The 14,577-nt window shown below is 37.1% G+C and overlaps 1 protein-coding gene across 1 annotated transcript; it reads left to right on the forward strand.

Annotated features, from left to right (window-relative positions):
* Nucleotides 1–5,111: 5,111 nt before the first annotated feature.
* On the forward strand, nt 5,112–14,372 carry LOC142179365 (peroxisomal ATPase PEX6-like). The gene is made up of 16 exons (XM_075249093.1): nt 5,112–5,600; nt 6,375–7,001; nt 7,088–7,331; nt 7,870–8,011; nt 8,679–8,862; nt 9,616–9,807; nt 10,311–10,595; nt 10,912–10,983; nt 11,169–11,255; nt 11,371–11,493; nt 11,569–11,679; nt 11,767–11,805; nt 12,112–12,233; nt 12,316–12,460; nt 12,899–12,979; nt 13,755–14,372. Exons 1-16 carry the CDS (start codon nt 5,376–5,378, stop codon nt 13,842–13,844), a joined length of 2,769 nt encoding a protein of 922 aa, XP_075105194.1. The 5' UTR covers nt 5,112–5,375; the 3' UTR covers nt 13,845–14,372.
* The last annotated feature ends 205 nt before the right edge of the window (nt 14,373–14,577 follow it).

Consider the following 14,577-nt stretch of genomic DNA (forward strand, 5'->3'; position numbering starts at 1 on the left):
AAATACGCGGTAAAATAGTCATTCGGGACGGACCAATTCACAATCCCCGACAGTGCACGACCCACGCTCGTCATCAAGCGTGTGCCTCACCTCAATATAGCACTACGATGTGCAATCTGGGGTTTCAAACCCTCAGAGCATCATTTACAATCATTACTCACCTCGATCCGGTCCAAACTCTAGCCCGTGATGCCTCGCTGCACGAATCGACCTCCGGATGCTCCAAATCTAGCCACAATCAGTACATAATCATTAAAATATGCAAAGGGAATGAAGCCCACTCGAAAATATCCAATTGTACATCAAAATCCTAAAATTGCTCAAACCCGACCCCCCGGGCCCACGTCTCGGAGTCCGATAAAATTAACATCAATGAAATCCTCATTCTCACACGAGTCTATACATACCAGGAACATCAAAATTGGACCTTAAATAGCTCCTCAAATCCCAATTTCTAGGTCTTCAATTACAAGCCATAATTCCCCAATTTTAGGCTTTAATTTCCACATATTTCATGATTAAACAAGTAGGAATCAACATAGGATCGAGTATAGAGTTCAAAAATCTTACCTACAAGTGTTACCCTTCGATCCCTCTTCAATCTTTCTCAAAAGCTCCAAAAATCGCTCAACAATAGAGAAAATAGACTAAATCTCGCGAAACTCATTTTTAAACATTCTGCCCTAGGTAAATTTTCCTTCTTCGCGAACGCGGTCAAAGCCTCGCGTTCGCGAAGCACAAAAATAATGTTGACCATAATCCTCTTACGCGAACGCGATACAACCCACGCGAACACGATGTTTTTCCCAGATGAACCTTTGCGAACGCGGTCCTTCCATCATGAACGCGATGGGTTAATTTTCACTGAAGCTTGACCTTTCAATTCCTTCTATGTGAACGCGACTACACGCCCGCGAACGCGATGCACAACCTCGCAGCCCTTCGCGAACGCATCACCTGCCTCGCAAACGCGAAGGCTAATTCCTCAGCCTCACCAGCTAACCCTTCGCGAACTCGAAGGTCAATTTTCCTGAAATCCTTCAGCAGTTTTCTGCAACTTTTAAAAACATGAAATGGCTTGATTGACCACCCGAAACTCACCCGAGGCCCTCGGGACCTCAACCAAACATGCCAACACGTTAAAATACCATCATTTAAACTTGTTCCAACCTTCAGAACGCTCAAAACAATATTAAAATACCAAATTTGCATCCAATTCAAGCATAAGAATTCCAAAATCTTCCGAATTATGCTTTTGATTAAAAACCCGATCAAACCACGTCCGAATTAATTGAAATTTTGCATACACGTCACAATTGGCATAACGAAGCTACTGCAACTTCCGGAACTCTATTCCGACCCCTATATCAAAATCTCTCCTATCAACCGGAAAACGCCAAAATCTCAATTTTGCCAATTGAAGCCTAAACCTTCCACGGACTTCCAAAATGCATTTCGATCACGCTCCTAAGTCCCAAATCACCTAACGGAGCTAACCAAATTATAAAAATTATGATCCGAGATCATATACCAACAAGTCAAAATCTTGATCAAACCTTTCAAATTTTTAAGCTTTAAAGTGAGAACTGTTCTTCCCAATTCATTCCAATTATCCTTAAACCAAAACCAACGATTTACATAAGTCATAATCCTTTACACGGGCAAGTCATACCCAAGAACTGACGAGCAAGATGCAAAAGCTCAAAACGACCGATCGGGTCATTACAAAAAAGTTATTTTTCAAATTAGTGGTTCAAGTAATAGAATCGTAGAGCGGACGAAGGCGTGAGAAAAGAAAGAGGTAGAGAGAAAATAGGAAGATTGAAGCATAATCCCTTACTTTGCATCCAATTGATATATAATGCTATTTTTAGGTAATTAAATAAAAATCTCCCTAATAATGATGGTAGTTAGAAATGAACTAAATAACTTCAGCATCTTCTGCTGAAGTTTTTGAAAAAGCTTTATGACAAAACTAATGAATCCAAGACAAAAAACTTTAGCTATTTTAGTACTGAAGTTTTTACAAATGAACTAAATAACTTCAGCATCTTATCCAGGACAAAAAAACTTCAACACTGCCTTTGTTACTTCAGGCCCGTCTACTAGAACGTTGAAGTTTTGCGTGATTGTCTTTGCTACTTCAGCCCCGTGTACTGAAGTTACGCGAAAAAATGGGTACACTTGCAATTTTTTTTGCAAAGCGGACACAAGTTAAAATGTGACCCAAAAAGCGGGTATAGATACAGATCCCCCAACTCCAGTATGTTATACTGGAGCTCCAGTATACTTTGCTAAACTCCAGTATAATATACTGGAGTTCCAGTATACTTATGTTGGAACTCCATTATATTATTTTGGAGTTCCGGTATATTATACTGGAATTCCAGTATATTATGCTGGAGTATTTTTCGGATTTTGAACAGTGTTTTCGTTCAAATTTATCTTTACGTGAAAAATGGCTAAATTTTGATTACTTTTAAAACTGTAGTTATTTTTGAATGTCCACTTGTAAATCTGGCTATTTTTAAATTTCTCCTGTTCATGCCATATCGTTCTTATATATGGGCCTGCATTTATGTCAATTATTGGGGCATTTGCACAAATGGCTTTTTTATGCTACTATTTAAATTTTATCCCTACTAATATTAATCTAATGGGCTAAATTTATCTACGATTTTCTTTTATCCAATCACCTTTAAAGGAAAAATTCTAGGATGAAGTATATAAATAATCCCTAAAGTAGATGGTCTTGATTTTTTATTCTCGCTTGTTCCTTGGGCAGAACTTCAAGTTTAACAAGTCTCGGCCCATGGGTAATATTTTTAACTCTTGACCTTAAAGTTCTATCCATAGCGCAAGTGAGGGTCAAAATTTAATGACCACTCCAAAAATGTTATACTTCTGCGATTATTTTGAAAATTCAGAAGATTAACAGATACAAAATTTAAATAGTGACCTCTGAAAAGGCCCTGCGGTGCAATTATTGCCTTAATAGTAGGGGATAAATTCAAAAATAGCCAGATTTATAAGTGATCATTCAAAAATAGCCACAATTTCAAAAGTAATCAAAATTTAGCCACTTTTCATGTAAAGATAAATCTGAACGAAAACACTATTCAAAACCGGAAAAATACTCTAGTATAATATACTGGAGTTCCAGTATAATATACCGGTCCAACATATTATACTGGAACTTTTCGCGTGTTGGAGTTCCAGCATAATATGCTGGAAGTTCATACACAGGTGCACCCATCTCCAGTATATTATGCTGGAACTTTCCGTGTTGCAGCAAAATAGTGGCTATTTTTCAATGACTTTGCAAACGCTGGCTATTTTTGAATGACCAGTCCGAAAACTGGCTAGTCCGTGCTCTTTTTACTATTGGTAGAGATGAGGGGGAAGTGCACGGTTAGCCACTAATAACACATGTATTTACTTTTAAGCCACTGTTTAAAATGTCTTTAGTCTTTAGCCACTGCTTTAATAAACTTTAACTGCCCGGACGAAAATACCCTTCTGCTCATGTCCTTAACTTTAGGACTTCACGACTACATGTCTTTAACTTTTGAACTCTAAGTTCAGGACTACATGTCCTTAACTTTTGAACTTGGAACTCTAAGTTCAGGACTACATGTCCTTAACTTTTGAACTTTAACTTCACGACTACATGTCCTTAACTTTTGAACTTGTAACTATAAGTTCAGGACCAAGTGTCCTTAAATTTTTGAGCTTGTTAGTCTAAGTTCAGGACCTATTGTCCTTAATTTTTGGGCTTCTTAGCCTAAGTTTAAGACCAATTATCCTTAACTTTTGAGTTTGTTAGTCTAAGTTTAGGACTTCAGAACTTATTATCCTTAACTTTTGAACTTGTAACTGTAAGTTTGGGATGCAAGTGTGCGTTTGGAGAGGCTTGTCGTTCTTAGTTGTCATGCTTGACTCATTTTTTATTTTTAACTTGTATATAGTATTAGAATATAAAAATCGATTACGAAAAATAAAACTTACTCCATACTGGATGGTACATTCTATATTAGTCTTTATCAAATAGTACTAATAAATTAGAAAATTACTGTGCTAAATGTCCAACATTCAATCATTCTGACTCTTAGGGGTCGTTTGGTAGGGTGCATAAGAATAATGCTGAATATGGTGTATTAGTAATGCTGGTATTAGTTATGTTTGCATTAGTTATGCTGACATATTTCTTATCCATTGTTTGTTTTGATGTATTAAAGCATTGCACAATTTCTAAAAGAATTGTTTGTTTACAAAAATATCCTCAAGACCAGTCCATCACTTTAACTTTTTAAAAGAAATATATGTTGAGAAATATTTTTATATGAAAAGTTTAAAAAAATTATTTGATTTGTCTACCTATATTGTAATATAGAACTAAATATTTATTTATAAAAAAAGAAACATGCTAAGTATTTATTTATTTACTAGAGATATAATTTTATTTCTCACTATTTGGATTATTTTAAGCTTGCATTAATATAATAACTAGCACATTTTAATCAAACATAAATTTTAAAGGACAATTTTGTCTTTAACTAAGCTAATGCATGCATTTAAAACCATTGCATTGCTAAAACTATGGTTTTATATGCATTAGTTATGCATAAGATAATACCAAATAGAATGTATAACTAATGCTTGCATAACTAATGCATATGTTCAAAATATCTACCAAATAAGGTATTATTAATACACAAAGCTAATGCATGCATTATTTTATATAATGCATCCTACCAAACGACCCCTTAATGTATATCCCACAAAATTGACCAAAAAAAACCAAGCTTTTTCCGATGCAAAGAATGTGGTTGATATGCTTACTACAAGACTAGCGACAAGCCTCTCCAAACGCACACTTCACAACCCCTGAATTTTGTCTCCAAAGAAACTAGCGAATTATACCGTCCAGTATTTTCAATGTGTTTGATGCAGAGAGAGAAGCGAGAGTCTGGGAAGAAAGCAAGGGAAGAAAGAATAAAAATATCTTTTCATATTGATTTTAATAGAGTAGTGGCAATATTTGTCATGCTTAGAATTGCTGATAAAAAATAAATACCCATTAAATAGGGGCTAGCCAATGCCATTTCTACTGGAGATGATTGAGTGACCCGAATACAAATATCCGACCCCAATATTATGCTGACAACATAAGTTCGAAACAGTTTAGAATGTTATCGTCAACATATATCTCTCTGTAATAAGCTCCATTTCTTGATTTGCTCAATTTTCAGCATCAAATTCAATCACAAGAAACAAAACAAAAAATCCATCTTCTCTCCCCCTTTAACCCACAAATTCCAATTGCAACAGCAAATTAAAACTAGGGTTTCAACAGAGTTCTTGTTCAATCAACTATGGTGGAAAAAAGGAAACCCTTAGTTCTTTCTTCCACTAAAAATCTACTAAATTCACTCTTAAATTCAGAAAATAAAACCCAGATTCCATTTTTGCCAAAAGTACAATTGAGAGCTGGGGTTCTTAAAATATCAAAAGACGGCATTGTTAATCTTGATGATTCTGCTTTGGTTGGGATAACTACTTCTCAACTTAGAAGACTTTGTATTACTTCTGGTTCATTGGTATGCTTCTTATTTTTCCAAATTTAATGACCATAGTTTGTTAAATATTTGATGGAGACTAAAAGTGATCACTTTAGGCAAACTTAAAAAGACCAAAACTGCTCAGAAAAATTTGAAGAATCATTTTAGAAAGATTTATATTACACTATGGCATATAAGTGATCTTCTTAGCGTTAATCATGGATAATTAACAAACTCAAGGGTGTGTGTTCTAGTGGTCAATGGATAGTGTTACGTGAAATTAGTCGAGGTGCGCACAAGCTCGCTTGGACACCACGGTTATCAAAAAAAAATCACGGATAATTAACAAATTAGGCATACTCTTTTCTTGCGTTTAAATTTGCTTTCTGATGCCTACTATGAGAGTTTTGACATTCATTTCTAATGTAGCAGTAAATATCTTATGAAAAAATGTAGGGGGTGAAGATACAGTATTGCTTGTATTCGCATATGCTGTGGTCTAACTGATAAAATACCGTAGATTGTTTACTGTTTTTGTTGATCTCTGGTTGTGGTTTTTTTTTCTTGAGCCGAGGCCCTATCGGAAGCAGCCTCTCTACCTCCCCCAAGGTAGGGGTAAGGTTTGCATACACAATACCTTTCCTAGACCCCACGTGCTTTTTTTTTTTTTTTTTTGTTGTTGTTGTTTGTGGTATTATGCGACATTCATTTCTAGTGTGGCAGTAAAGATACCTTTAGATATTCATTCTCCCTTACTAACTTAGACATACATGATTCTTGCTTGACTTTGTGCTCCCTCTGTTTTTGCCATAGGTACTCATAAAAAATGTCAATACAAGTCAACAAAGAATTGGACAAGTGGTAGTTCTAGATCCTCCTAGTCGTGACCAAGTTTTATCCGACCGTAGTTCATCAGCGCCACAGTCCTCCGGGACAGCATTTCTCTTGCCATTACATAGCTATCCTGATTCTCATATAAAACCAGATGGAGAAGTTGCCTATTTATCTCCGATTCTAGCATTTAACCTTTATTTACATTTGTCATGCTTGAAATCAATGATTCAACAAGGGAAAGAAGCTTTGTCACCACTATTTGAGGCGAAATCAAATAATATAGTGAGCGGAAAAGACAATGTTCCCATCACTCTAGAATTTGAACCTTTAGATCAGTTGCCAAAATATGCCACACACCTGAGGGCTTCTTTTGTGAAGATACCAGAATGTGGGAGTCTAGGGTCAGTTAAAAAAGATTCATCTATAGAAGCTGAAGACCGTCAAGAGTTGATCGATATGGAATTGAATAAGTACTTTGAAGTAGATAGATTTCTTTCGAGAGGTGATCTTTTCAGTGTGTGCATCAATTGGAATTGCAAATCGGCTCTCTGCATCCCTTGCAGTCAAAAGAAGCAAAATGGTGGTTCTGACCTCATCTATTTCAAGGTTTAAATTTTATTTATTATTGTCATAGGTTCACGAGTAACTTGCGAAATGCCTTGACACTCACTCTTATTAGTAAGCAATCCCAGGTTGTGGCCATGGAACCTTCCGAAGAACCTGTCCTAAGAGTCAACCGTACTCGAACTGCCCTTATACTTGGAGGGAATGTACCTTCTGCTGTTCCTCCAGATTTCTTAATTCCTCGACCACGAGGTTCTCTGCCTTTACAAGTGAGCACTGTGAAGACGTTAGCCTCCATACTTATGCCACCATTATGTCCATCAGCCCTTTCATCAAAATTTCGGGTTGCTGTGTTGTTGTATGGTTCGCCCGGTACGTTCTAAACTTTGCCATCTGCTGGTTAATTTGAAAGATGCTGGTTATAGGATGATTTTGATATTCTTTCTCTTCTCAACTGTTTTGTGATATTTTCTTTTATCACCTGTCGCATGACGTTGCAGAAAACAAAAGAGATGATCCTCGGAATTGTTACATATTGGCAAAATCTCTAGATTGGGAGTCCAGTGTTTGATTTTTTTTTTTTTTAAAAATGAACATGGTTTAGATGTCTATAGTGGATGAGTAGGATAATGAAAGAAAGACTTTTGAAACTCGTAGTCTTAAACAAGCCATAGATATTTGTGTGACTATAAATCATCTCATAAGGATAAAATGGAAAGTTTAAAGTTAAATAGTAACTAAATATAAAAAGGTGTAATTCTTTTTTGGGACGGACTAAAATGAAAGAGTGTCACATAAATTGGGACAGATGGAGTACTACTTTACAAAAATTTTATTCGATTAAAAGCTGCAGCTCCATCGATTTGTAAATTAGTTTTGCCGTTGATGGATGGTTTCAAATTTTCTGCAGGTTGCGGGAAGAGAACTGTGGTTAAATTTGTTGCTCGTCAATTAGGCCTTCATGTGGTGGAATATAACTGTCAAAGTGTATTTGCAAATTCTGATAGAAAAACATCAGTTGCCCTAGCTGAAGCTTTTGGCATGGCCCGCAGGTATTTTAGGTTGCCTAGGATTTATTGTCTATTTAACTAACTACTATCATAAGGTTTATTGACTGTAGGTGGCAGCCTTTACTAATACGTCGACGACCTGATTTTCATTTTTCCCTGGTAAATTGACTATGTACGGTTAACCTAAGATTTTCTGATTTACACAATTTTACTCAGCCCTCACTTAATTTTATTTTTCCCCGTACATTATCCATACCTTGAAGCAATAACTTTTTGCTATTGCGAATATACATTAGGGAAATCATGACTAGCTTCATAGAAGTATAATGTACATGAAAATTTTCACGTTAAACTAATTACTCCTTGTGTTTTGGATACTCACATATTGCAATGATTGTCTCTTTCTAAATTGTTCCTCTGTCCCAGTTTATTTGAGCTACTTTCCCTTTCACTTCTTTCAAATTAAATTGGGCCTTATCCTAAATTGACAGAGAACAATTAGTTTACATTTTTTGAATAGACCAACGACCCACTTTAAAAACCTTTGACAATGATTTTGAACATATATTAAACTAACCTCAACTAAAAGATCCGTTAAACTCTATGTTTAAATCCATCTGGTCAAACCGGCTCAAGCATATCGAAACTTAAGAAGCTTGGTTGTCTTTAATGTGGTCTTTTATTCCTTTGAAATCAATTTGCACTGCAGATACTCGCCTGCAATCCTTCTTCTTCGCCATTTTGAGGTCTTCAAGAACCTGGTCTCTCACGAGGGTTCACCACATGACCAAGTTGGTATGAACTTAGAGGTTGCATCCGTCATAAAGGAATTTACTGAGCCAGTTGCTGAAGATGAAGAAATCTACTCAGAGGGAAAGTCAAATGCTTATGATGTAAGATGTATTCCAAGTTCCTTTACTTTTCATATCTCCGTGTCCGTCATATTGTACTGAATGATGTTGATGAATTTTCTTTTGAATTATCATGATCATCATCAATTAGATTGGTTTGTTTTTCTTTCCTATTCTCTTTTCAAAATCTTCATCATGTTATAATGTCCTTGGATTCATGCTCATATTTATGTGAATTTATGGGAAGAGGGAGATTCAGAAAGCTAAATTCTCTCCTAGTTCTAGGTAGTATCATAGTCAGAATTGTTTGCAGAAGTTGCAAAAGACATGATATAAATGGATCCATGTAATAGATAAGCCTACTTGCACTAAAATGTTACCTGATTTCTGTAAGAAATTTGAGTCAAAATAGCTGCATTTTGGCTTAAATTCAGAACATGTCTTCTATTAAAATCTTCTTGGAGTTGAGGTTGTCCCCTCATAGTCATACGAGCTAAGTCCTCTTAATTTAATTTTGTTAACTGCTCAATAAATTTGAAGTATTGATGAGCTTGCATCAAAATTTCACCAGCATTTGCATTTTTTGAATTTCTTTTACCATAATTTACCCCACATACTCCCTTATCTAGTCCATAGTCTATACGGCTATTATCATTTTCTCTGAGGGGTGGCGAAAAGAGGACGACGACATAATATTACTTTCTATTGCCACCTCTCTTTCTGAAAGGTGCCACTTCACATAATATACTGGGGAATAGTCTGGGTAATGCTTATTCTTGTCTTTTGTTGATGCAGCAAGTAAAGGTTGCTCAACCTGTAAATCGGCACCCAGTGCTGTTAGTTGCTGCTGCTGATAGTTCTGAAGGCCTTCCACCAACTATTAGGCGTTGTTTCAGCCACGAGATTAGCGTGGGTCCGTTGAATGAAGAACAGAGGAATGAAATGCTCTCCCAGTCTCTTCAACATTTCAGTGAACTACTTCCAGATGTAGGTAAACTTGAAGTTTCCTTCTCTTTTGTCTGTGTGATCTTAATATTCATTCATATGTACACTACACTGGTCCTTTATTAAACTTTATTCGCTATAGGCCAAAAGAGTCCGTGAAATTTTCTAATTTTGTACCCAAGTGTGTGGCTTAGTGATCAATAAAGTGGATTGAGAACCATGCGGTTTCAGGTTCGAATCCTAGCGGAGGCAAAAACATTGAGTGATTTCTTCTCATTTGTCCAAGCCTTGATGGACAAAGTTACCTGGTGCTGGCGGGAGGTAGCACGTGTCCCGTGGAATTAGTCGAGGTGTGTGTACGTAAGCTGGCCCGGACACCAGGGTTATTAATAAAAAGTATGCCCATGAAGTTGGGAAACTTGAGAAGTGTAAAGGGTTTTAGGGGGTTGGGGGGGGGGGGGGAATGAAAACTCTCATCTCTTCCTTTCTGTTATTTTCTAGATTACTGAAGTCGTGGGTGTCATTTGTTGTCGTTTTTATTGCAGGCTTCTTTGGAGGACCTTGTGAAAGATTTGGTTGGTCAGACATCAGGATTCATGCCAAGAGATCTGCGAGCTTTAGTTGCTGATGCTGGTGCAAATCTAGTCCTTAGTCGTGGTAGTGAGGAAGTCGAGGTTGAGAAAGGAAATCTGAAAGAGCTTTCTCATGAGAGCAAACCAATCGAGAATAATGGCTCGCATGACTCGACAAAGTCCCTAAGCAAAGAAGATGTAATGAAATCACTGGAACGATCAAAGAAAAGAAATGCATCAGCACTGGGTACTCCAAAGGTAAATCAGGAAATGATTTTGTAAACAAAACTAATCTTATTATGCTTCTTTTGTGTTTGATTGGACTTGCTCAGCATTTTAATGTTTTTGCAAGAAAACGAAGTAAAACTTTTTTTTTTTGTGGAGCAACAAAATTTGGTGAAAGTTCAGATCTTCTGTGCTCCATTATTGGACTCTAATGTGCTGACTGCTTATATTGGTTTGGTTCATCTTTTTTTGTATAGCATGGGATTGCAATGCAGACGGTCAATTATTGTATTGAAAAGTCTAATGCTGCTTGACAAAATTCTTATATATATGGTTTACACTAGTGTAGGTTCCAAATGTCAAATGGGAAGATGTTGGTGGTCTTGAAGATGTGAAGAAATCAATTTTGGACACTGTACAGGTATTCCATTGATTTACTCCCACAGAACGCTTGTGAAAACTAAAGCGAATAAGCCTCCTTTTAAAGTTTATACTTATTACCCATGGTGCGTCGAATTAAAAGTTGTACTCTACTGGATTTTGTATTTTATTTCTGCTATTTTTCAGATGATGTGACTTCCATTCTCTTCTTCCTTTGTAATGCAGCTGCCTCTTTTACACAAGGACTTGTTTTCGTCTGGATTGCGCAAGCGATCTGGTGTTCTTTTCTATGGCCCACCTGGTACAGGAAAAGTGAGTTTATGAGTTGCTTTATGCAGTGTCATATCATCTATATTTTATTGTCCAGTCCCGTTCCTGGTCATCTATGATACTTTATTCATTAACAACATTCTGTTGAAATGTTCAGACTTTACTGGCAAAAGCTGTTGCTACCGAATGCTCCCTGAATTTTCTCAGTGTGAAAGGGCCCGAGTTGATAAACATGTACATAGGAGAGTCAGAGAAAAATATTCGGGACATTTTTCAGAAGGTAAGCTATTTTTGCTTTTGCAAAGATGTTTTAAAAAAGGATGTGCTTATTTAAAATTCTTCTTGAAAATTGCAGGCTAGATCAGCTCGACCATGCGTCATCTTCTTCGATGAACTTGATTCTCTTGCTCCTGCCCGGGGTGCATCTGGAGACTCAGGCGGTGTAATGGATCGAGTGGTTTCTCAGGTACATAATGCATTGGCTTGTTAGTCATATTTTCTTCTTTTCTCGACTAATATACTGCTTGTAATACTAAACCTCTGTCGTTTCTAGATGCTTGCAGAGATTGATGGCTTGAACGACTCTACCCAGGTTAGCTACTCCACTCAATCACTAACTAGCTCTTTATTATCTTTTTGATAACCGAGAAATACCCGAGGGCTAGCTAGCGAACAGTTCGGAATATCAGTGAAGAATTGGCCTGCCCCTATACCCTTCTCCACTTAAATACTAGACTGCTGTCTGAATGATTCAAAGTCCTGACATGCAGGGTGCGTCTAACCTACACATCGGCGCAATGTGCTCTTACCACTATACCAAAGCCTTGGGGCTAGATTTTAGTTCTCTTTGTACTTGTCTTATTTGTAGATCTAATTCTTGGGCCCTCTTTTATAACAGGACTTGTTTATTATTGGAGCTAGCAATAGGCCCGATCTTATTGATCCTGCCCTTTTGAGGCCAGGCCGATTTGATAAGCTCCTTTATGTTGGTGTGAATTCTGAAGCCTCTTATAGGGAGAGGTAAGGTCTCTTATATTCTGACCCTCTACTGTGCTTGTCTTTGTATTTGATGTTTGATTTCTTGAATTTCAATGATTTGTAGGGTCCTTAAAGCGCTTACACGGAAGTTTAAATTGAAAGAAGATGTATCTCTACTCTCAATTGCAAAAAGGTGTCCTCCAAACTTCACAGGTGCTGACATGTATGCACTGTGCGCTGATGCTTGGTTTCATGCTGCGAAACGCAAGGTGTGTGTTTTCATCCTTTATTTCTAATTTCAAAAAATACTTTTACCCGTAGTGTCAGTGCAGTTGGTACGAAGGGTAACCTAGCATTATCAGACAACCGATGGTATCTCAACTGATAAATATTACTCCGCCCCATTTGAATTTACTTGTTTTCCTTTTTAGTCTGCTTAAAAAAGAATGCTTCTTTCTATATTTAGTATTAATTCCAGCATTCTCATTTTACCCTTAATGAAACTTCCTTATAGGAATGACATGGCATGTTTACGACCGCAAAATTCAAAGGGTATCTTTAGTACGTTATACACACCTTTAGTTTAAGATCACAAGATGCAAAATCTTGAACTTTGTGCTTAGTCGAATTAAGACACATAAAATGAAATGGAGAGGGTATATGGTCCTAGCTGTTTCCTAAAAGATATTTTGGTGGTTATGCTGTAGGTATTAGCTGCCAGTTCAGATTCAACTGGCTCAGATGATGTGGATGACTCAATTGTCGTGGAATACGATGATTTTTTAAAGGTAAGACAGTCACTAATGGAATGTTTTGGGGTTTCTCTATGGGTGGACAGAGTTGTTTTCTTTTTAAATTATTATATATAGGGGGTAGGGGAAGGGGAAATTTGGGGGTGGGGGGGGGGGTTACACGGTGAAGAATCGAACTCTCACCAACATCTGCCTATATCCTATGCTGCTGGTGAAATGCTTTTCACATATATTTATGCTCCGTGTTGAAAATACTGTGTTCCGTTGAAGCCAGTGAACCATGCTACATCTGCCCATATCCTAATAAGAGTTGTATCGTTTAACTTCATTAAAAGAGGAAACTTAAATTTTTATAGAATCAAATTCGAAAATTATTTTTATTTTAATCATGTCTTAGATTTTGTTGAATTGTATCGAATCCATATTCGATTTGAAAGCGAACATGTACCTTATCAAACTAGAAAACTTTTTCTTGTTACTTTAATTTAATTTTAACTCATTAATTCAGTAATATATAATTCACACTAATGGAATGTGTTGGAGTTTCTTTATGGGTGGACAAAAGCAGTTTTTTTTTTAAAATTATTATATATTGAGGGTAGGGGAAGGGGAAATGGGGGAGGGGATTACACGATGGGGAATCGAATCCTCACTAACATCTGCCTATATCCTATGCTACCGGTGAAATCCTTTTCACATATATTTATGCTCGGTGTTGAAAATACTGTCTTCCCTTGAAGCCAGTGAACCAGGTTACATCTACCTATATCCTATGCTACTGGTGAAATGATTATCTTTCTCTATTTTGAAGGTCTTGGGAGAGATCTCTCCCTCACTGTCAATGGCCGAGCTTCAAAAGTATGAGTTGCTCCGCGATCAGTTTGAAGGATCATCAAGATGACAGAGAGCCGAGGGGTTGCTCGCAATCTGCCTTCTACCGGCCCAAAATCTTCGGCCGTTCTTTCTAAATGGGGATGCTCGATGCACCTCAACTTCTCATTTCGTTGTTGCTCATTCTTGTTAGGCTGAAGTATTTGGCCTTTCCACTCCGCCCCCCCGCTTGGGCTTCCTCCATCCGAGAATTCGAGTCATGCTAAAAGTAAGAAAGGAGCCACTGTTGATCCTCCGGATGAAAGATTAAAAAAAGGGAAAGGAAGAGGATAGTCAAGATAGATTACACTTGGTGGTGGCATTTTTCATTTTGGATGAGGGTGCAATCCAGTTTCCATTTGAGTTATAGTTGAAATAATTGTCATTCTGCTTGAGTTAGTGGCAGTTAGTTCAGTTGCTTTTGGCTTGTGGAATTTGTCTAGAATAAACTTCCATCCATATTCACTTCAAAATCATGTTTTTGATTTAGCAATCAAGGGCTGTATCTTTGTATATTGTTATTCACTTCAGTCTTTCTGTATAAGTAGAAATTTTACCGGCATTCGGTGTTTACACTTGATGAAAAAATGCATGTCATTTAGAATTTTAAATAAACTTCTATCAACTTAACCCCGTGAGATCACTCCACGTCGATCGGTTAATCTCCTGTCATTGCTATCTCGTAGCCCCCCAGGGTAGCTCGAACGCAGAAGAGTCCCCCAATGTAGCTCGAATGCAGAAGAGTCGATTTTATTCGAAATAGT

This window comes from Nicotiana tabacum, chromosome 3, assembly GCF_000715075.1.
Source record: "Nicotiana tabacum cultivar K326 chromosome 3, ASM71507v2, whole genome shotgun sequence".
Classification (NCBI taxonomy): domain Eukaryota; kingdom Viridiplantae; phylum Streptophyta; class Magnoliopsida; order Solanales; family Solanaceae; genus Nicotiana; species Nicotiana tabacum.